This window comes from Protopterus annectens, chromosome 1.part0 (genome assembly GCF_019279795.1).
Source record: "Protopterus annectens isolate FY-2018-M chromosome 1.part0, PAN1.0, whole genome shotgun sequence".
In the NCBI taxonomy this organism is placed as follows: domain Eukaryota; kingdom Metazoa; phylum Chordata; order Ceratodontiformes; family Protopteridae; genus Protopterus; species Protopterus annectens.
In genome coordinates this window covers 1,383,372,257-1,383,393,386 of record NC_056725.1, presented here as the reverse complement: position 1 = coordinate 1,383,393,386, position 21,130 = coordinate 1,383,372,257, and the positions used below count along the sequence as shown (strand labels likewise).

Here is a 21,130-nt window from a genome sequence, read left to right as displayed (position 1 = left end):
CATGCAGCCGACGTCATTACATCAGTTTTTCTTGCCCTAGATGTCAGGTGCCCCCACACTGGGAAGCAATTATATGTTATGGTACACCTCCATCAAAAAACAAATACACCAGAAAACTTTAAATACACCAAACAAGAAGGAAAGGTAGAGCCAAGAGAAGTCAGGGGGCTGCAGGGAGGGTAACCAGGACTGCAACAGTGAATACACTCAAACATCTACATTTATGTTAAGTGTACACAACTGTACTATGTTCTTCATGTTTCACTGTTGCAGTCATCACATTTGGATTGATTCCCAAAGCTAAGTAAGGGAGGAGGAAGTTAGAGAGAATTAGGACCAGCTATTAAGCCCTGCAAGACTGCAGTGGCAAAACCAGCTCTGGATTTAGAAAAAAATAGGCATGTGGTAATGCTTGGTGAAGGTATGTACAGAGCTCTGGGTAGCAGCTTCTAGAATGTCCCTGGTAGGGACTCCTCTGAGAAAGGCTGTAGAGGTAGATGCAACCCTGGTGGAATGTGATCTTATCCCCTGTGGGGTAGGTTTTCCATGGTGCTTGTAGCAGAAATGGATGCAATGGGCTATCCATTTGGAAATGGTTTGCTTTGAAATGGCCTTCCCCTCTGCCCCTGCAACAAAGCCAACTAGCAGCTGTTCAGATTTTCCAAGAGGCTTAGTCCTGTCCAAATAAAATCTAAGTTGTCTGTGCACGTCCAGAGAGTGCAGTATTCCTTCTCCTTTGTTTTGTTTTGTGGATTAGGGAAAAAAGTAGGCAAATTAATGGACTGATTTAGGGTCACACTAGACACCACCTTGGGCATAAAGGAAGGATTGGTCCTGAGGGAAACCCTGTCTGCATGGAAGATAATGATGGGTTTCATTACCATGAGGGCCTGTAATTCAGAAACTCTTCTTGCTGAAGTGATGGCTAGAAGGAAGGCTGTTTTCCAAGCAAGGAATTTAAACTCTGCAGTTGCAGCAGGCTCAAAGGCAGGGAGAGTGAGCTTTTCCAATACAAAGTTGAGGTCCCAGGCTGGAGTAGGGGCTCTTCTGGGGGGGTCTTAAATTTTTGCCCCCCCCTAAGGAATTGCTTTAGCAGGGGGTGAGAGAAGAGGGGTGGCTCAGTATTATAATGTGCTGAAATGGCAGAGGCATGATTTTTAATTGACGAGAAGGATAGGTCCTTGTGGAGCATTTCTGTTAAGTACTGAAGACTATGAGGTAAGCTGGGCACTGTTGTACCCATCTCCTGATTCTGGCCCCAGGAACAGTATCTTTTCCCACTTTTCAGCATAGGATTTTCTAGTACTAGGCCTCCTTGCCTCCAGAATGACATCTAGCACCTGCTTACTGAGGGATGCTATTGGAGAGCTGAAGGAATTAGCCAGGCTGCAAGGTGCAGGGTTTGAAGCTGAGGGTGGAGAATATGGCCCACCTGCTGGGACAGCAGGAAAGGGGTCTGAGGCAGGTGCCGTGGTTCCAGCAGTGTCATACTGTGCAAGAGGGGGTACCAGTGCTGCCGTGGCCAGTCTGGTGCAATCAGTATTGTCCTTGACTTGTCCTGGTTGATGTTTTGCAGAACCTTTGAGAGGAGAGGCAGAGGGGGGAAGGCATAAACTGAGAGGCTTTCCCAGGTAAAGGACAGGCCATCCAATTTCCAAGCTTGACTGTGGGAAGTCCTTGTGCAGAATTTGTCCAACTGGTAGTTCTGAGGGGAGCCAAACAGGTCTACCTCTGGAGTCCCCCATTTGTTCCTCAAGAGGTTGAATATTTTTGGTTCCAGTTTCCATTCGTGTGGGTCCATGAGCTTTGTACTTAGGTCATCTGCCAGTGAATTTAGCTTGCCTGGCAGGAAATGAGCTTGTAGGTGCACTTGGTAGCTCAATGCTATGTTCCACAGAGCCATGGCTAGTCTGCAGAGAGGGTATGAGTGGGTTCCCCCCTGCTTGCTTTTGTACCACTTAACTGTGGTGTTTTCTGTCTTTACCAATAGTTGTCCTGGAAGAATTCGGTCTTTGAAGGTTGTCAGGGAATTCTGTACAGCTAACATTTCTTTTTGGTTGATATGCAGGTGCATCTGTCTCGGGTTCCATTTGCCCTGAATGCACTGCCCTGCCAAGTGAGCCCCCCATGCATAGTCTGATGCATCTGTTGTTAGGGTTTGGGCAGCAGGGGTTAGAGTGAAAGGGAACCCCTTGTTGTGGTAGCAGGTCTCTGCCCACCAAAGGAACTCTGTCTTTACACAAGGAATGATAGGAATCATTGATTCCAGGTCCTGAGAATGTTGACACCATAGGCTTTTTAGATACCATTATAGTTTCCTCATATGCAGTCTTGCATATGGAATTAGTAGAATGCAAGAGGCCATGAACCCCAGGGCTTACAGAATTTTCCTTGCAAATAGCTGGGTCTTTGTGGCCAATAGTTTGAAGTAGGCTGTCAAATGAACTTGTTTCCCTGGAGTAAGAAAAGCCATCTGGGAAGTTGTGTTCAAGCTTGCTTCCGGGAATACAATCTGTTGGCAGGGTACTAGGTGAGATTTCCTTTCATTTATGGTGTACCTTAGTGAGGTTAGAAGTTTCTTTACAAATGCCAGATGTTTTAATAGCAAGTCCTGGCTTTCTGCCTGAATCAGACAATCATCCAAGTATGGGTATATTTGAATACTTCTCTGCCTGCAAAATGCAATGGCTGGAGCTAGACACTTTATGAATACCCTGGGCGCAGTAGATAAGCCAAAGGGAAGTTCAGAGAACTGATAGTGCATGGATCCTGCCCTGAAGCGTAGGTATTTCCTGCAAGATTCCCTTATTGGAATGTGCAGGTAAGCTTCCTTTAAGTCTAAGGTTGCCAATCAGACATCTTTGCCTAGCATAGGAAGCAGATGTTGAAGTGTTAGCATTTTGAATTTTGGGATTACCAGAAAGGTGTTTAGAATAGAGAGGTCCAGGAGAGGACGCCAGGAGCTGTCTTTTCTGGGTACCAGGAAATGTCTTGAATAGAAACCTTGTCCCCTTTGTTCTGCTGGGACAGGTTGAATAGCCCTGATAGTTAGAAGAGAGAGAACCTGCTGTTGGGCCTCTTCCCACTGATTTGGGGGTCGGTCTGACCAACCGTTTGGGGTTGGTAGGGTGTGGAAGTAGAATCTGTATTCTTTTGAAACTATATTCAAAACCCATTTGTACTGGGTAATGAGTTCCCATTTTTTTGCATGCAGGGCGAGCTTTCCTCCTAAGGGAGCAGGCAGTTGAGCAGGGCTTGGAAGGGTTAAGGTTAAGTCATTGTGCCATTTTTCCATAGGGGGTGGCTTACTACTCCCTGCTTTGGAAGTGGGAGCCCCCCCACTGCTTAGGCCTGTGAGTAGCCTGAGACTGTAACCTAGGTGGTCTGCTATTCCTGGGTTTGGACTGAGAAGGCCCGGAAGAGACTGGAAAGGACCAGTTCTTTGAAGGCCAATGCCTACTAAATCTGGGAGGATGTACTTGTAGGAAATCTTTAACAGTTTGCAAAAATTTAGCTTTTTCCTCCATCCTTTTGAGGACGACTTCTGCTTTTTTGCCAAACAGGCAGTCTTGGTTTAAGGGAGCATCCAGTAATTTGGCTTTAACATGATCTGGCAAGTTTTGCTCCTTAAGCTAAGCATGCCTTCTAAGTACAGACGCAGTGACAACAGCTCTGCAAGATGCTTCTAAAGAGTCAAAACCATATTGCAAAGTATGTTTACCAACTTGTTCTGCAGAATGCATTAAATCCTGTAATTCTTTGTGTTTAGCACAGTCAGGAATCAACATCATTTTTTGTTTAAGTAGTCCCATAATATGCTGCTGGTACTTTAACATATGAAACTGGCAATTTAAAGTCCTAATGGCCAAAGTAGCAGAAGTGTGTACCTTCTTACCTCATCTGTCCAAGGCTCTAGAATCTCTGTCAGAAGAGGTAGGATTTTTGGCAGCAGTAGCCTTAATGCCTTTTGGTCCTTAGGAAATGGTCTCTGGATCTGCAGTAGGATTCTTGAAGAGGAACTTGTGAGACTCAGGTACTCTGTAATACCTGTCAGGTTTTCTGGGAGCTGGAGGTAAAGTGTCTAGGGAAAGGCTAGATTCCAAGAAAGCATCATCTACAATGTCCAGAACAGGAGGGATAGCTAAAGGCTTGTGTTGAGGAAGGAGTAAGAATTCCCTAAGCCTCTTTTCCTGGCTTTCCCAGCGGAAATGCTCCCTAAGAGTGTGCAAGGTTTCACCAAAATAAAAATCTTCTGGTGGGGAAGCAGAGGGAATGGAATCCTCTGCATCAGAATCCTCATAGGTAGATAAGGGCAAATCCTGGTAATCAGAAGGAATAGAAATATCAGATTCCTGATCAGAAGAATCAGAAGGAAAATCAGTTCTAGGTCTCTTAGAGGGGGAAGGCTGGCTTCCCCTAATTAAGGTAGTAAGGTCTTCAGCCATTCTAAGCATTTGTTTTTTAGGCATATGGGCCTGAGCATGCAGTCTGGATGTCAGTTTTCTATGCGTGGTGCGAGTTTTAGGTGTGGATGAAGAAGTTGGCATCAGTTTAAAATCCAAGTCTGTAGGCCTGAATACACCCTCAGAAGCTGGTGCCTGCACAGCGGCTCCAGAGCCATCCAAGGTAGAGACATCTTCAGGTTCCATAGTTGAAGAAGCATCTCACGGCATACCAGACTCCAAATGGGTCTCAGTAGAGGCCTGCAAATCTGAGGTAGTGGGTATCAGGGGCTGCGAAAGCGCCTCACTAAGTACCAGCGGAATGGCGACTAGCTTAACGGAAGTGTCGTCTGCAGTTTTGGACCTCAGCGGTCTGTCTCTGTCTTTATCTTTATGTTTTTTTCGGAAGATTGGTAGTCAGATGGCTTAACAAACCCATTTCAGAGTACTGATACTGCTTACCAAAATAATTTGCTGCAAAGATAGCCCGACGACAAATAGTTCGGGGGTTGAACAAGGCACAAAACCGACCGTGAGGGACATCATGGTCTGGGCCTAAGCAAGGAATGCAGTACGAATTAAAATCTTTATGAGGTATTTGCTTTCCACAGGTAAGACAATTGTTAACTTTTACTGACATTGGTTGGAGCAAGAAAAAAAGATCCCCAACAGGGTACTGATCTTTTTTTTGAAGACTTCGGTTCTGAAACTCGAAAATGAAAATTTCAGGAGTCGGCCGACCAGCACTTGCGAACTGCTTCTACTTCGGGCACCGCACGGCAAGAAAGACTGATGTAATGGCGTCAGCTGCATGTTTTAAACCCTGACAACCTGACGTCATGGAAGAGGAGACAGCATCCGACACAGGAATCCAAGACTCTGGTATTCAGGCTGGCTGAGGGCTACCTGCAGGCAGATAACCCAAATGTGGTGACTGCAACAGTGAAACACAAAGAACATCCTATGGTCCAGCTTGAAAGACACCAATGTTTCCTCACAATGAAAATTAAGGGCCTGAGTTTCATCACCTGTGCAGAACAAGTTAAGGCCCTATCACTCTTCTCCAGCTTGTACAGATTCCTTAGGGGTGATCTTTGTCTAGCCTGTAAGGCCTAAAATGCACTGTCCTAAGTAATCTCCTTCATGTTTGCAAAATGAAAAACACCATGAGCACTTGCACAAAAGACCTCATGCTCATAAACAGGATCTGCTGGCATGCTAGAGACCTCCCTCAAAGACTTTCACTTATGTGGAAAGACTCCCCCTGCGTGTTAAACAGAGTAGTTCCCTCTCACTTGTCAAAACATGGGCAGATGGATGAGTAGCTGCAAATACCATCCTCATAGCTCCTTATGGAATGGGTAACATGTAATGGGAACTATAGTGAACAGGCTACAAATGATCTTTCAGATCTACTATCTACTATTGATCTATGAACCTATGAACTTGCAGTTTCATCCAGGTTCAAATCCCCTGCTGAAATCTGCATTGTAGTCTTTTTCTTGTCATTAAGCGACAGTGGAACTGCAAATGTATGCTTTTGCTTTTCCAACTCCAACATTTAACTTCATTTGTCCAGCTTTTGTAGGGTCTAGTTTCATAAGTACAGGGGACATTCTGTAGTACAAAATCACTTTTTTTGCTTTTAGTGAAAAGGTTAAACAAGTTGAATTTTCTAGATGCAGCAGGTGTTGCAATTAGAATTTTCTGCAAAACAGATGTTATTGCTAAAGTCCAAAATAAAAGTAGTATCTGTAGACCTAAAAATCTTTACACCACTAAGTGTTCTATATTGTGTGACTGCCTAGCCATACAATATCTTAGAGCAGTGTTATGCTGTCCTGTACCAAAATATAAGAGTATGTTCACAGTCCAAGGCTGGAATATGTCTGCTTGGATCCAACAAATTACTTACACTTGCTCATGAAGATGCACAGCACACACTGTATACTTTGTGTTTATTGGGCACTCAGGGCTTACCAGAAAACATGTAGTTTGACAATGTTTTGTCTCAGTGTGTAACCATGTTAATACATGCCTACATGATTGCATAACACAATTGGTTATGTTGGGTTCTCATATGACTATGTAAAAGCATTGCAATGATGGATATTTTTATATTAATTGTGTACATCTCTTTCTTATAGACATGTCAAAAGGATAAACCTAACACTAATGTATATGTAAACACAACACACTTGAGATATAACCTGTTAGCACAAGCATATTTTGCAGCATAATGTAACAATCACACAATTTTATAGAATTGCCATATTAAAATGAAGTATAAAATTCAAACTTGCAAAAGCAGGCATGTTGCACAAACCTGATACAACTCCTTAATTTATGATCGACATTTGTTTGGGAACTCGTAATGAAACAGCACATAAATGTGCAGTATGATCATATTGTTTTTTATTCTTCAGTGCAGTGATCATGTGTAGCATGAGTTATATCACTGCAACAGTATTATATAAGTGCAATCAAATTGGCTTTTACAAATCACAGCATGTTATGAGATCAGTTTCAGGTTGTTCTGCTTTACTAACCAACAAATTAATTATTCTTGGACAATGAATATAAACAAGCGGACTGTGTATTAACAAAGTGCTTCCAGAACAATGGTAAAACAAATGAGTGAACAAGTTAGTTATATTGAAGGGGACAAGCTCCTAATAAGTCACCAGGATTTGATGGGATTCCTGTAGAGGTCTGGAGACTCTCAAGACATAAAATAGTGCTATCATGGAAAATGTTGACAAATGAAGTCCTAAAAACAAAGAGGATGCTGAAATCCTGGAAAGAAGATATTATTGTAGTTATACACAAGGAAGACAAGAATCCTCACTTGGCAAAATCATGTTGACCAATCACAGTTCTAAACCATAATTATATGATGTTCATGCGGATTATGACTGCAAGACAAGGAAAATTGTTGCCAGTGTCAGTGGATTTAGATCAGTGTGGATTAACTGAGGGGAGATGTACATGTGATAACATAATTAAGCACTTGTTGACTGTACAGGACATACATAGTAGAGGGCTGGAAGTGGCAATGGTATCATTAGATGCACAGGAGGCATTCAGTAGAGTAGAATGGGTCTATTTTTTTCTTGCGTTGGGGAAGCGTAGGATTCCACAGACATTCACCAGCCTTCTGGAAGAAATATATAAGGGAATGACTGCAAGAGAAAAATTGTCCTCTAGCCTTTCAAACACTGTACAACTAATGAGGAGAGCCAGCCAGGTATGCTCACTGTCCTTCTTGCTCTTTACCTTATACCTGGAGCTCCTAGCAGCCACAGTAAGACAGTCCACTGTAAGAGGCTATCAGGGGATGGGTCTGGAACTCAAGATCTGGCTGTCTTTGCAGATGATGTCATATTAACACTAGCAAACCCAAGGGGGGGAATCAACTAAATTGTTTGAACTATTGAGTAAATATGGGATATTGTCAGGATATAAAATTAACAAAGCAATAGGCATTAATCTAGATGAAAGGCCTCAGTTAACAAGAAATATTCTGTAAAATTAGAGCACGAGGGAGTTAAAATATCTAGGAATTTGGTTGCAGGAGATGTGTGAGGGTTCAGTTTATAGATCATATGAGGAAGCTTTGACAAAAATTAAAAGTAATCTTCAGAAGTGGTGAATGTTAAGTTTGGATTTATATCAGTGAGTCCATGTCTTCATTGGCATGTGATGTCTCATTTATTATATCTGTTGCAATCTGTCTGGAACGTGCCAGCAGAAGATATAATCAAGACAGTAAACTCATAGATGAAAGATTTCTTCTGGGTAAATAATAAACCAAGGTCAGTTGGGATAAGCTAACTTTGCCCAAAAATAATGGAGGTTTAGGGATACTGTGTATAAGCCAGTATGTAAAATCAGTCCAGTTAGTGTTCTATGTGAAATGTCAAGATGAGAAATTTGTAATTAAATGGAAACAGCTGTTGTGGGTGAAACTCCTGAGACTTCAGCATACAGACGTTTTAGGCTAGTGGAGAGTTTTAGCTCCCAAATAGGAGTTTCTTGTTATTCCAAGATTTAAGTAAGAAAGTGCTCAGGAAATAATGGGAAAAGTATTCCAGAAAATCAATGGCTGGGCTTGATAAACTAGATGATAAGTGTGAAGGAAGTGCCCGCCAGAAACAAAGACCTAATCTCAAAAAAAAATAATAAAAAAAAATATATATATATATATATATATATATATATATATATATATATATATATATATATATATATATATATATATATAGTGTTCAAGCACAAAGTTGAGAAGGATGTAGTTGCAAAACTAAGAATTTCAAGGGAAACATACTTGATATACATGCAGAAAGCCAAAACTGTTAATGGATTTGCCCGTATCAGGGAAAGCAATAGAGCAGAAGCCAAAGCAACTCCAATTCTAGAGGAGGTCAAAGAAAATAGATTTGGTAGTTCAGGCACATGTGCAGGAAAGCAGAAAGCAATTTGTAAAGAAGATTTGGGAGAGACAGGAAGAAGGCAAGAGGAAATGAGGATGTCCAACAAAGGGATGGATTGTGTGAGAGAAGACTTGTGACAGTCAAGCATGACAATTGAAGAAGGCACAGAACTAAGAGAGGTGGATACCCCACCATGTAGAACATGTGAAAAGCAGGATTGATGATGATTTAACACCTGAAATAAGTTCAAGTCTGAAAGAGAAGAAAGTCCAACTTTTCTGTTGTTTTTATTTTCAGTACACTGCAGATGTATTTCTACAATGCCCAATACCACTGTTCCCAGAATTTCTTTCATTTTATTACTGGTTTGTATGATTGCACTCTGCCAGAGTTAGTTGTGTCAGAGCACCACAGTATTTAGTCTGAGTTTAGAAATAATGGTGGAAACAGCAAAACAACAAAGCTAAGGACTGAGAGTATGGCTGGCATCTTAAGGAAAGGGCTGAACAGGTTTGAACTGTAAGAGGGACTAAGCAGCAAGGAGGGCAAACTAAGGAAACTGCTTTGCCTGGTAAAGGGTTTGGTGAGTGATCTAAAAGTGCTGGAGATTCTGATAAACTCAGTGTGAATCTATTGTGAATGCAGGTAAAAAAAAAGAAAAAGAAAAAAACAAATCATGTAAGTAGAGGAGCTGGACAAGATGGCAGAAATATCTCAGCAGCAGCATAGAACACTGCTAGAGGCCCAAAAAGACAGAGTGCAGTTATGGTGAAAAATATATAACATGGAAATGCACTGAACAGTAAGAAACTGAACAGCGGTAACAGAAGCATTGGATGCGAAGGACTGCCTAAAGGTGGCATTAGCAAGATTGGAGTAGTTTCCTGAATGCATTTCATCAGTTTGTAAGAAGTTGAAGAGAATGGGGTCAAGAACCATTGCAAGTATCTGAAGGACTGTAATATGCAGAAAAGTTACTTTGGGAGAAAGGATGACACAGTGTGCTGGGACTTTACTTTTCTTAGCAATGGTTCTGAAACATATGATTTTATTTTCTATTAAATTCGTACTAAGCAGTTTCCTAGCAAACCAGAAATAGGTATTAGGACAGTAAACTAAGAAAATAAAAGTTCTAATATATATAGGACCTAAATGAACCAGTGGTTACTTGGGAGGTGCCTATTTCAAAGACGAATAAGAAGAAAACCTATGTTCAGTTCAGGAGGCCATTCAGGGAATGTATAACAGATCTAACTGAAAGACTGTTCTTTCTTTGTCTTACCACTGCATGACTTTTGTTTGTTTTGGAACTGCTTCTTGGTCTCAATCTTCTGTTGTCTAGTCAGTTGCTCTAGAAACGATCATTGGGGAGTGGTTCCTAAAATATTTAATGATTGAGACATGAAATGTGTTTCACATTTTGCATAGCCTTTCATTTTTATTTAACTGCTGCACCAAAGAGAAGGAGCTTAGAGTGCTTTTAAGGGTTTAACATTTTACATTGTTTGGAAATGTTTGACTTCAAAGTTGTGCATAAGAACAGTATACAAAGCTGCTGTCAGGTACAATTCTGACATGAGCCATGTGGGTTTTCTTACTTTAATGCAGTAAACTCTCAGTTAACCGGAACCCAAGCAACCAGACCTCTCAAGCAACCAGAAAAAAAAAAAAATCAAAGAAATACAGTACAGTTTTCATGTGTTGCACTTTCTGCCCCCGGCAGAAACATACCTTATGTTTTTAGAGTTGTAAGGAAGATTGGAATAAATTCCCTGTCCTCCCAACCTAACAACAAGACAAACCAAACAAATAGTATAGGGTACAGTATTAGTCAAGCCTGCTTTTAATAGTAACTCTCAGGCAACTAGAAACTACAGTTATCTGGCATCTACCAATCCCCATGGGTGCCTGTTAACCGAGAGTTTTACTGTACTCTAATACCAAATGTACCAGGCCTTCTTCCTGTATCTGTCCACCACCTTCCTGTCTTTATTTGCAGAGAAAGTACTGTGTGTTTGTATTAGGCTAGACCTTTCTTGAACTCTAAATTAGTGGGTGCTAGGTCTGTCAAGATATTTTTATAGAGATAGCTGTGCTTAATTTTAACACTTTAAAATGGTCCAGTTTCTTGGAAAAAAGTAACTTACAGTTTGACTCCACTTTGAATCACTTAAACATTTCAGATAATGATTCTTCAGGTGGAGAGATGATTAGTAGCTCAGGGTGCACTTGCTTCAAAAAAATAAATGTGCCACTTTTTGGGGTTTGATAATTTTATGGTAAGGCATTTGAGGTGATCCCTCATTAAATTGTTTCCCAAAGACAAGTGTTCAAGAGAAGATCGAGACAGAGATTTGTCGTCCTTATCTCTGTCATAACCCATTGGTGAAGACATCTGATCTGAATAGGCCAATCCATTGCATTCATCTTCTGATTTTCCTTTTCTTTGAAAAGATCAGGCCTTAGATTTAAAGTTCTGGATTAGCTTTGAAAAATGCGGCTGCTTCTATACTAAATGAAATTATTCTTGAAAACTGTTTTATAGTCTAGGAAAACAAGTGTCTTGGATGTCTGCAGACTGGTTACCAATGCTGGACATCATTCCTCAAAACTGGGTATCAGGTGTCCACTCTCTTTAATGATGTCTATCCTCCAGACATTTCTGAATCACTAGTCAGGAACACAGCAGAAAAGGGAAGAACATAAATGCATCTTTTCTCTGGAACCAGAACAGGTTCATATTCAGAAATAAGTTTGACTTTAAACATCTGAGAATTGATATCAAGGGGAGAACAACTTTCTGCACCTATGAAAACTTCAAAATCGGAATTCATTGTTGTTTCTTTTTACCAAATGAAACAGTCTGCTGCAAAATTCATTATTTTCCCTCTGACTCCGCTAAAGTTGGGGGAAATTAATCAGACCTCACCTTCCAGTATTGCCAGATGAACCTGAAATCCAGCAACTAGGGAGGGAATAGTCTTATTCTAAACCAGATATCCCAAACTCAAATCAATGAGGGGTCAAATGCAACTATTGCAGAGGGCTATAACCTGCCAAATATGGAGCAGAGGGGGGGATTCACACTCTTCGGAAAGTGATACACAAGTTCACAGTTTCAGGGAGGTGATGCATAACTTCAGAAACTAGGTGGGGCAGAAATTTATGAATGTTCAACACGTTATCATTTCTTCTTCACTGTCCCAAGGCATGCATTCCATATTTACATTTGTCTTGTATTTATCAAGTTGGGCAACAAGTTTACTGTTAATACATTTGCTATTATAGTTTCATGAACTCTTATACAATCTACATACTACATTCCTGTTCTTGTTTTTGGTTAGTGTGTATATTATAGATGTACAAATGAGTACAGATGTAGTTGTTACTCTACATACGTGAATTCATTTTACTTACTGTTGAAACACGTACTTCTTTTTTCATGTTTGCAGTATCCCTTGTCTACTTACTGAATAGCAGCCTTCTTTCACTTAACTTTAAAATTTTTAGTGTAAGATTTTTTAATGCAGCCACAGAAAGACCAGTTAGACCTTCTTTTATTTCTGTTCTGAATCTTGAACACAGGCCATGACTCAACAATGACGGTGACTAGGACACTCCACTGATGACAAATTCCAGGAACCCAGTCTCTCACTGATTTAGTCCACAGGTTCCCCTGAGCCAATAAAAAAAATGCTGAAATCAGAACAGTCATCAGCCAAAGCGCAGTTTACAATGAATAGATTGCCAGCTGGTGGGCTGCATCAGGAGTACTTTGTGAGTACTAGGTTAATAGTAAAAATATGATACAAAAATGGTCGGTAACCTTTAGACAATTAATCAGTGAAGTGACTGATATTTCTCCCTTTGAAAGGCTCCATTGGATACATATGTAGTTACTACACATGCAGTCCAGGACACCATTGAGTTGTATAGCCCAATAAAGTTATAAAGAAATAATGAAGACTGGTGAAGTTTAAATGTATTTCACATCTTTATGACAACAGTGGTTATTGTTATTGAATTTATTTCATCTCATGTATGTGTTTTGATTGGTCTTTTTTTAGATTATACATATGTACATACACCACACACACACACACACACACACACACACACACACACACACACACACACACACACACACACACAAACACACAGACATGTCATAAGTGCATTGAGAGTAACATTTTCAATCAGTATTATATATTTACAGCTAGACACATCACAGACAGTGAAAAGTAAAATCCATCCATCTAAATGATACTCCAAACATAAGAACTCTAGGCAAATAATGTTAAAATTACCATCAGAATTGCTATAGGCCTTGTGGAAAAGGTACCTGTTAAGGCCCTGTCTAAAGCTTTCCAATGAGGCACACATGGTGCTGCCAAGGTAGTGGGTCACACATGTCTAGCACCAGCTAAGAAAAAAGCTAATGCTTTATGCTAGAGGCATGAAGCTGCATCGAGACAGTTAGCAGTCCTTGGGAAGCTGACTGTACAGCTTGAACTGGTAGATAGATTTTTTTTTGTCCAGATGAACAGGACCTAAATCATGTAGGGTTAGACAAACCACAAAAGAACTATTCTAATTACTATGCACTTCACAAGTAGCTACCACCTAGTCTGTAGTACAGGTGTTATATGACAGAATGAAACAATCAACACCTTACAGAAGAGTTCTGCATCACCTGTTACCAGTCATGAATATTACAAAGGTCCAGTTATAAAGTGACCAAATGTATACCACAACAGATCAGTCACCTGGTGGTAAGAGATGCTTAAGACAGGTGATATTCCTTGGAAGGTAATTGCAGGTTACAGCAGTGGCAGACTGGTTCTTAAATGTAAGCCTATAACTGAGACTTACACCCAGATTATGCACCTTAGACACAAACTGCGAGACATTTTCCTTCATGAATGATAGCAAGGTGAAAGGTAGTTGCTGTGGAAGATTTGCACGTGGCATGAAGGGTCACGGTTATAGTGCTGATAGGACTGAGTCAAAGTCAGCTTTTCATCATCCAATTAAGAATGGCTTTTGTGATTTGTTATAAAGACATTGGGGCAATGTGTACTCCTAGCGTTAAAGAGACAAATAACTGGGTATCATCAACATAAGAGTAATAATGTCATCCTATCCCTTTAACAATATCTCCTAGCTGTACCATATACATAAGTAACAAAAAAGTCCAAATACAGAAGGACTGTGACACTTTGTAATCAAGTGGGAAAAAAGGAAGAAGTCTGTTCGGAGATGAACTTTTGAATATGCCTTGACAGCTGAAAGGCAAACTAGTTGAGGGTTGTGGTTAAGAGTCCTCGAGGCATAGAGGACTTTCTTTCATGCAATACAAATCAAAGAGTTATACATAGACGTACATATGTGAATATATTTTATGCATTGTAATACTGAATGCTTCATGTTTTTCTTTTGAAAAAATATGATTATCATCTTACCATGTAGCATGTCATTCCTGCTGTCTGTCTCCATCTTGTCTAATGTCTAACTGATGTTTGCGATTCGTTAAATCAGTTACTAATACAAAATAGTCTGGAAAATCTGTAACAAAACAAGAAATAATCAAATTAATTCATGTATTTATTGTAGTACTAAATAAAAGGATGAATTAAGCATTTGTAGATCAAGACTGGTACAGGTCTTCACTTTGGCACCAAAGGCTCCAGGAGAATAGACATGAATTACCTGTATTCTGGATTTGTCACAAACTTATTGAATTGTTGTGATTAACCTTAATTTAAAATTGTCATACTTTTTTGTAATTTCCTGGGAAATCTCAACTTGTGAACACAAGCCTTCCAGTAGAATTAATTATTAGTTTGCTCGGGCCATCCACAAGCCTTGGGATTGCATCCCACCACCACCGCCTTTGGTTCTGAAGCAATTTTCAGCTAAAGTTCAAATCAGCGCCGGGAAATCTCAACTTGAAAACACAAGGCTTCCAGTAGAATTAATTATTAGTTTGCTCGGGCCATCCACAAGCCTCGAGATTGCAACCCCCCCCCCCCACCAACACCACCGCCTTCGGTTCTGAAGCAATTTTCAGCCAAAGCTCAAATCAGCCGTAGGAAATCTCAACTTGTAAACACAAGCCTTCCAGTAGAAGTAATTATTAGTTTGCTCGGGCCATCCACAAGCCTCGGGATTGCACCCCCACCACCACCACCACCGCCTTCGGTTCTGAATCAATTTTCAGCTAAAGCTCAAATCAGCCCTGGGATATCTCAACTTGAAAACACAAGGCTTCCAGTAGAATTAATTATTAGTTTGCTCGGGCCATCCACAAGCCTCGAGATTGCAACCCCCCCCCCCCCACCAACACCACCGCCTTCGGTTCTGAAGCAATTTTCAGCCAAAGCTCAAATCAGCCGTAGGAAATCTCAACTTGTAAACACAAGCCTTCCAGTAGAAGTAATTATTAGTTTGCTCGGGCCATCCACAAGCCTCGGGATTGCACCCCCACCACCACCACCACCGCCTTCGGTTCTGAATCAATTTTCAGCTAAAGCTCAAATCAGCCCTGGGATATCTCAACTTGTAAACACAAGCCTTCTAGTAGAATTAATTATTAGTTTGTTAGGGCCATCCACAAACCTCGGGATTGTGCCCCCCCCCCCCAACCACCACCTTCGATTCTGAAGCAATTTTCACTAAAGCTCAAATCAGCCCTGGGAAATCTCAACTTGTAAACACAAGCCTTCCAGTAGAATTCATTATTAGTTTCCTAGGGCCATCCACAAGCCTCGGGATTACGCCCTCACCACCACCGCCTTTGGTTCTGAAGCAATTTTCAGCTAAAGCTCAAATCAGCCCTGGAAAATCTCAACTTGTAAACACATGCTTTCCAGTAGAATTAATTATTAGTTTGCTCGGGCCATCCACAAGCCTGGGGATTGTGCCCCCCCACCACCAGCACCACCACCGCCTTCGGTTCTGAAGCAATTTTCAGCCAAAGCTCAAATCAGCCCTGGGAAATCTCAACTTGTAAACACAAGCCTTCCAGCAGAATTAATTATTAGTTTGCTCGGGCCATCCACAAGCCTCGGGATTGCGCCCTCACCACCACCGTCTTTGGTTCTGAAGCAATTTTCAGCTAAAGCTCAAATCAGCCCTGGGAAATCTCAACTTGTAAACACAAGCCTTCCAGTAGAATTAATTATTAGTTTGCTCGGACCATCCACAAACCTCGGGATTGTTCCCTCACCACCACCACTACCACCTTCGGTTCTGAAGCAATTTTCAGCTAAAGCTCAAATCAGCCCTGGGAAATCTCAACTTGTAAATGCAAGCCTTCCAGTAGAATTAAATATTAGGTGAATGTCATTGAATTTGTTTTTAACAATTTTCTCTTACTTTGTGAACATCTTTGTGAGGTGAGCACAGCTGCATTGAGCTCCATTCAGCTTCTAACTTGGAGAGTTTTAATGAAGTTGACCACTCGATAGGAACATACTCTACTAATTGTACAAGTTCCTTATTCCCTCTGTATACAAACAGGTGAGCTCCAGAGTCTAAGGTTAAAACTATTCCAAAACAAACCTTTAGTTCAGTCCCAATTCCCTTAGATCTACTCACCCTTAAAGAGCTTGCTAGCAACATTTGGTTTCTGTAAGCTGAAAAGCTATAACATAGTGTATTGTCTTACTTACATTTCCTGACTCCTGATTGTTTTTTTTTTCTCTTTTCTATTTGGAATCCCTCCTGCTGGGGTTGCTCTGCAACCACTTCTAACCACCCAATTTCAATGATAATTGCTATCCCCCCCTCCCCCCCCGCCCCGAGCCATTCTCATAGGAGGCTATATCAATACCCACTCCTTTGGGAGCCATCTTTAAAATGTAGTATAGTCCCAACCTGAAAGAGCTTCCCTTAGTCTGCTGTCTGTGCTGTTTTTTTTTTTTGTTTGTTTTTTTATATGCATATGCCTTTTTAGCATTGTCTGTTTGCTGTCATAATTTACATGGATTTTTATGCTGGTTTATATTAGTACTACATTTATTATTGCTATGTAGAGTGTATAGTCTGACAAAACTGTGATGCTTTTTTTTACTGCTCATTGTATGTGTTGAGCTTGGTGATTAATCCAGTGTGTATATGCTTGCTTACATATCTAAACTTACCTAGGAAGCTAGACTGGCTTCATAGACAATTCCTTTTGATATCTGCTTCACTGTAGTTGCATTTAGTATTAATACGCAGAAACATACAGTTGCTGTTTGTTTTGTACACAAACAGCAGAAACACAGCATTTGTTACAAATTCTAGCCAATATCTTACCTAACTACAGTTCTAATTGGTATTGGTTAGCAGAAACATACCTGCTATCAGTAAGGAGAAACATACAGTTTGTTTATTTGATATCTGGTATTTGAAAAGCTGAAACAGTATTTGTTACCTGACTACAGTTCCATTGTATTAGTTAGCAGAAACATATAGTAGGGAGAAAAATACAGTTTATTTGGTATCTGAAAAGCAGAAACAGTGTTGGTTGCAACCTATTAATATGCATCTCAACTAACTACAGTTCTAACTGGTTTTGTAAGCAGAAGCATACTTGGTATTTGTAAGCAGAAACATACAGTTGTTTATCTGGTATTTGAAAAGCAGAAACACAGCATTTGTTACACATTCTAGCCAGTAGCTTACCTAACTATGGTGCTACTTTAACCTGTTAGACTTAGTACATTGTTAAATTTGTAATGATCTGCCTAGGCACCGTTTCCTATTCTTTGTGATTCTTTACTTTTCCCCAGACATTTATCTATGTACCTACTTATTGTACCGACTCTGTCTTCTGATAATCCTTCCATCACTCTCTGACTAATATCCTCTACTCTCCTAATTGTCTCCATTTCTCTTAGAACTTTCTCTTTTTGCAGTTTGCTTGGGCCATCCACAAGCCTCGGGATTGTGCCCACCCCACACCACCACCACCACCACCTCCTTCAGTTCTGAAGCAATTTTCAGCTAAAGCTCAAATCAGCCCTGGGAAATCTCAACTTGTAAACACAAGCCTTCCAGTAGAATTAATTATTAGGTGAATGTCATTGAATTTGTTTTTAACAATTTTTTCTTACTTTGTGACCATCTTTGTGAGGTGAGCACAGCTGCATTGAGCTCCATTCAGCTTCTAACTTTGAGAGCTTTAATGAAGTTGGCCACTCAGCAGGAACATACTCTACTAATCCACCCTTATTTCCATAGCTGGGTGGAACATTTAGTTAAAGCATACTCCCCATTCTATATTTACAACTTCCCACTCCCTCCTAGGGAAGCTAACCACAGATTAATTATTATTGAATCTTACCTTACCTTATCTTTAGGCTAAGCTGCATTCTTGCTCACTCTGCTTGCCCTTCGGGTTCACTCCATTCCCCTCCCTGCCGCCAAATCCCACCCGCCCCCAGTGCTCCTACACTTATAGCCCATATATCCCCACCCCCTCTACAACAGCCTATTACCATGCCTCAGTCATCAGATCCACTCCCACTTCCACACCACACCCTCCACCTCACAACAACCTCCTCTGTACACCCCATCCACACCATGCAAGGCATACTAGGACTACTATTACTAACTCTCACCACTCTAGCTTACACCACATCCATACACTCTAACATACCAACAAACACTACCTACCACATAACACACACACACACACACACACACACACACACACACACACACACACACACACACACACACAACCTCACACAAATATAGTAATATGCTCCACACTATTTAACAACAACTCATTACTCTACATACACAAACCAGCAACCACACTACCTCACAAAAGCTAACAGTGCCCATAAAACACATAGATATAGCCTATGCCATAAAACTCACACTATTCCTCAGAAAATGGCTATTAATCTCAGGGGACATGCACCCCAACCCAGGTCCATGCAAACCAATCCTATCCCAGAAACACAAGTCAGACCTACTTATTATCAGTATAAACACATGCAGCATATCCAACAAACTACGTAACTTTCATGCATTCACATTCCACTACTCCCTAGACATACTAACCGTTACAAAGACCTGGCTAAAACCTGCCACACAAAACAAAGAAATTCTTCCCCCAGGCTATAACATCCTAAGGGAAGATAGAGGTACCAAAAAAGGAGGTGGAGTTGCAGTCTTATTTAAAAATACACTCAACCTCCAGCCACTAAAAACCCCACTTCCCAAATTCCAGAATGCAGAGACATTAGGCTCCGTTATGTCCCTTAAAAACAAAAAGAGAATCAACATCCTCTGTAGTTATATTCATCCAGGAAATAACACCCCATAATAGAAGAGATACTACAATGGGCCACAATCAACCTACCCCAAGAAACCATCCTGCTATCAACATCCTCTGTAGTTACATTCCTCCAGGAAATAACTCCCCTATAATAGAAGAGATACTACAATGGGCCACAGTCAACCTACCCCAAGAAACCATCCTGCTATCAACATCCTCTGTAGTTACATTCCTCCAGGAAATAACTCCCCTATAATAGAAGAGATACTACAGTGGGCCACAGTCAACCTACCCCAAGAAACCATCCTGCTATCAACATCCTCTGTAGTTACATACCTCCAGGAAATAACTCACCTATAATAGAAGGGATACTACAATGGGCCATAATCAACCTACCCCAAGAAACCATCCTGCTATCAACATCCTCTGTAGTTATATTCATCCAGGAACTAACTCACCTATAATAGAAGAGATACTACAATGGGCCACAATCAACCTACCCCAAGAAACCATCCTGCTATCAACATCCTCTGTAGTTATATTCATCCAGGAACTAACTCACCTATAATAGAAGAGATACTACAATGGGCCGCAATCAACCTACCCCAAGAAACCATCCTGCTATCAACATCCTCTGTAGTTATATTACTCCAGGAAATAACTCACCGATAATAGAAGAGATACTACAATGGGCCACAATCAACCTACCCCAAGAAACCATCCTGATATCAACATCCTCTGTAGTTATATTCCTCCAGGAAATAACTCACCTATAATAGAAGAGATACTACAATGGGACTCAATCAACCTACCCAAGAAACCATCCTGCTATCAACATCCTCTGTAGTTATATTCCTCCAGGGAATAACTCCCCTATAATAGAAGATATACTACAATGGGCCACAATCAACCTACCCCAAGAAACCATCCTGCTAGCAACATCCTCTGTAGTTATATTCCTCCAGGGAATAACTCCCCTATAATAGAAGATATACTACAATGGGCCACAATCAACCTACCCCAAGAAACCATCCTGCTATCAACATCCTCTGTAGTTATATTCCTCCAGGAAATAACTCACCTGCAATAGAAGAGATACTACAATGGGCCGCAATCAACCTACCACAATAAACCATCCTGCTATCAACATCCTCTGTAGTTATATTCCTCCAGGAAATAACTCACCTATAATAGAAGAGATACTACAATGGGCCACAATCAACCTACCCCAAGAAACCATCCTGCTATCAACATCCTCTGTAGTTATATTCCTCCGGAAATAACCCACCTATAATAGAAGAGAGATACTACAATGGGCCACAATCAACCTACCCCAAGAAACCATCCTGCTATCAACATCCTCTGTAGTTATATTCCTCCAGGAAATAACTCCCTATAATAGAAGATATACTACAATGGGCCACAATCAACCTACCCCAAGAAACCATCCTGCTATCAACATCCTCTGTAGTTATATTCCTCCGGAAATAACCCACCTATAATAGAAGAGATACTACAATGGGCCACAATCAACCTACCCCAAGAAACCATCCTGCTATCAACATCCTCTGTAGTTATATTCCTCCAGGAAATAACTCACCTATAATAGAAGAGATACTACAATGGGCCACAATCAACCTACCCCAAGAAACCATCCTGATATCAACATCCTCTGTAGTTATATTCATCCAGGAACTAACTCACCTATAATAGAAGAGATACTACAATGGGCCGCAATCAGCCTACCCCAAGAAACCATCTTGCTATCAACATCCTCTGTAGTTATATTCCTCCAGGAAATAACTCACCTATAATAGAAGAGATATTACAATGGGCCGCAATCAACCTACCCCAAGAAACCATCCTGATATCAACATCCTCTGTAGTTATATTCCTCCAGGAAATAACTCACCTATAATAGAAGAGATACTACAATGGGCCACAGTCAACCTACCCCAAGAAACCATCCTGCTATCAAC

The 21,130-nt window shown here is 40.8% G+C and overlaps 2 protein-coding genes across 3 annotated transcripts in view; one reads left to right on the top strand and one right to left on the bottom strand.

The window, feature by feature from the left end:
- Positions 1 to 14,436, bottom strand: part of LOC122798281 (WD repeat-containing protein AAC3-like) — a 43,695-nt gene extending 29,259 nt beyond the window's left edge. The window contains exon 1 of the mRNA XM_044067097.1: positions 14,338 to 14,436. Coding sequence (XP_043923032.1) covers positions 14,338 to 14,371 — 34 coding nt within the window. The 5' untranslated portion in view covers positions 14,372 to 14,436. The remainder of the gene's footprint in view (positions 1 to 14,337) is intronic.
- The window catches only part of RRAGD (Ras related GTP binding D), an 865,206-nt gene that overhangs the window by 664,723 nt on the left and 179,353 nt on the right, over positions 1 to 21,130 (top strand). The gene's annotated exons all lie outside the window — the stretch shown is intronic.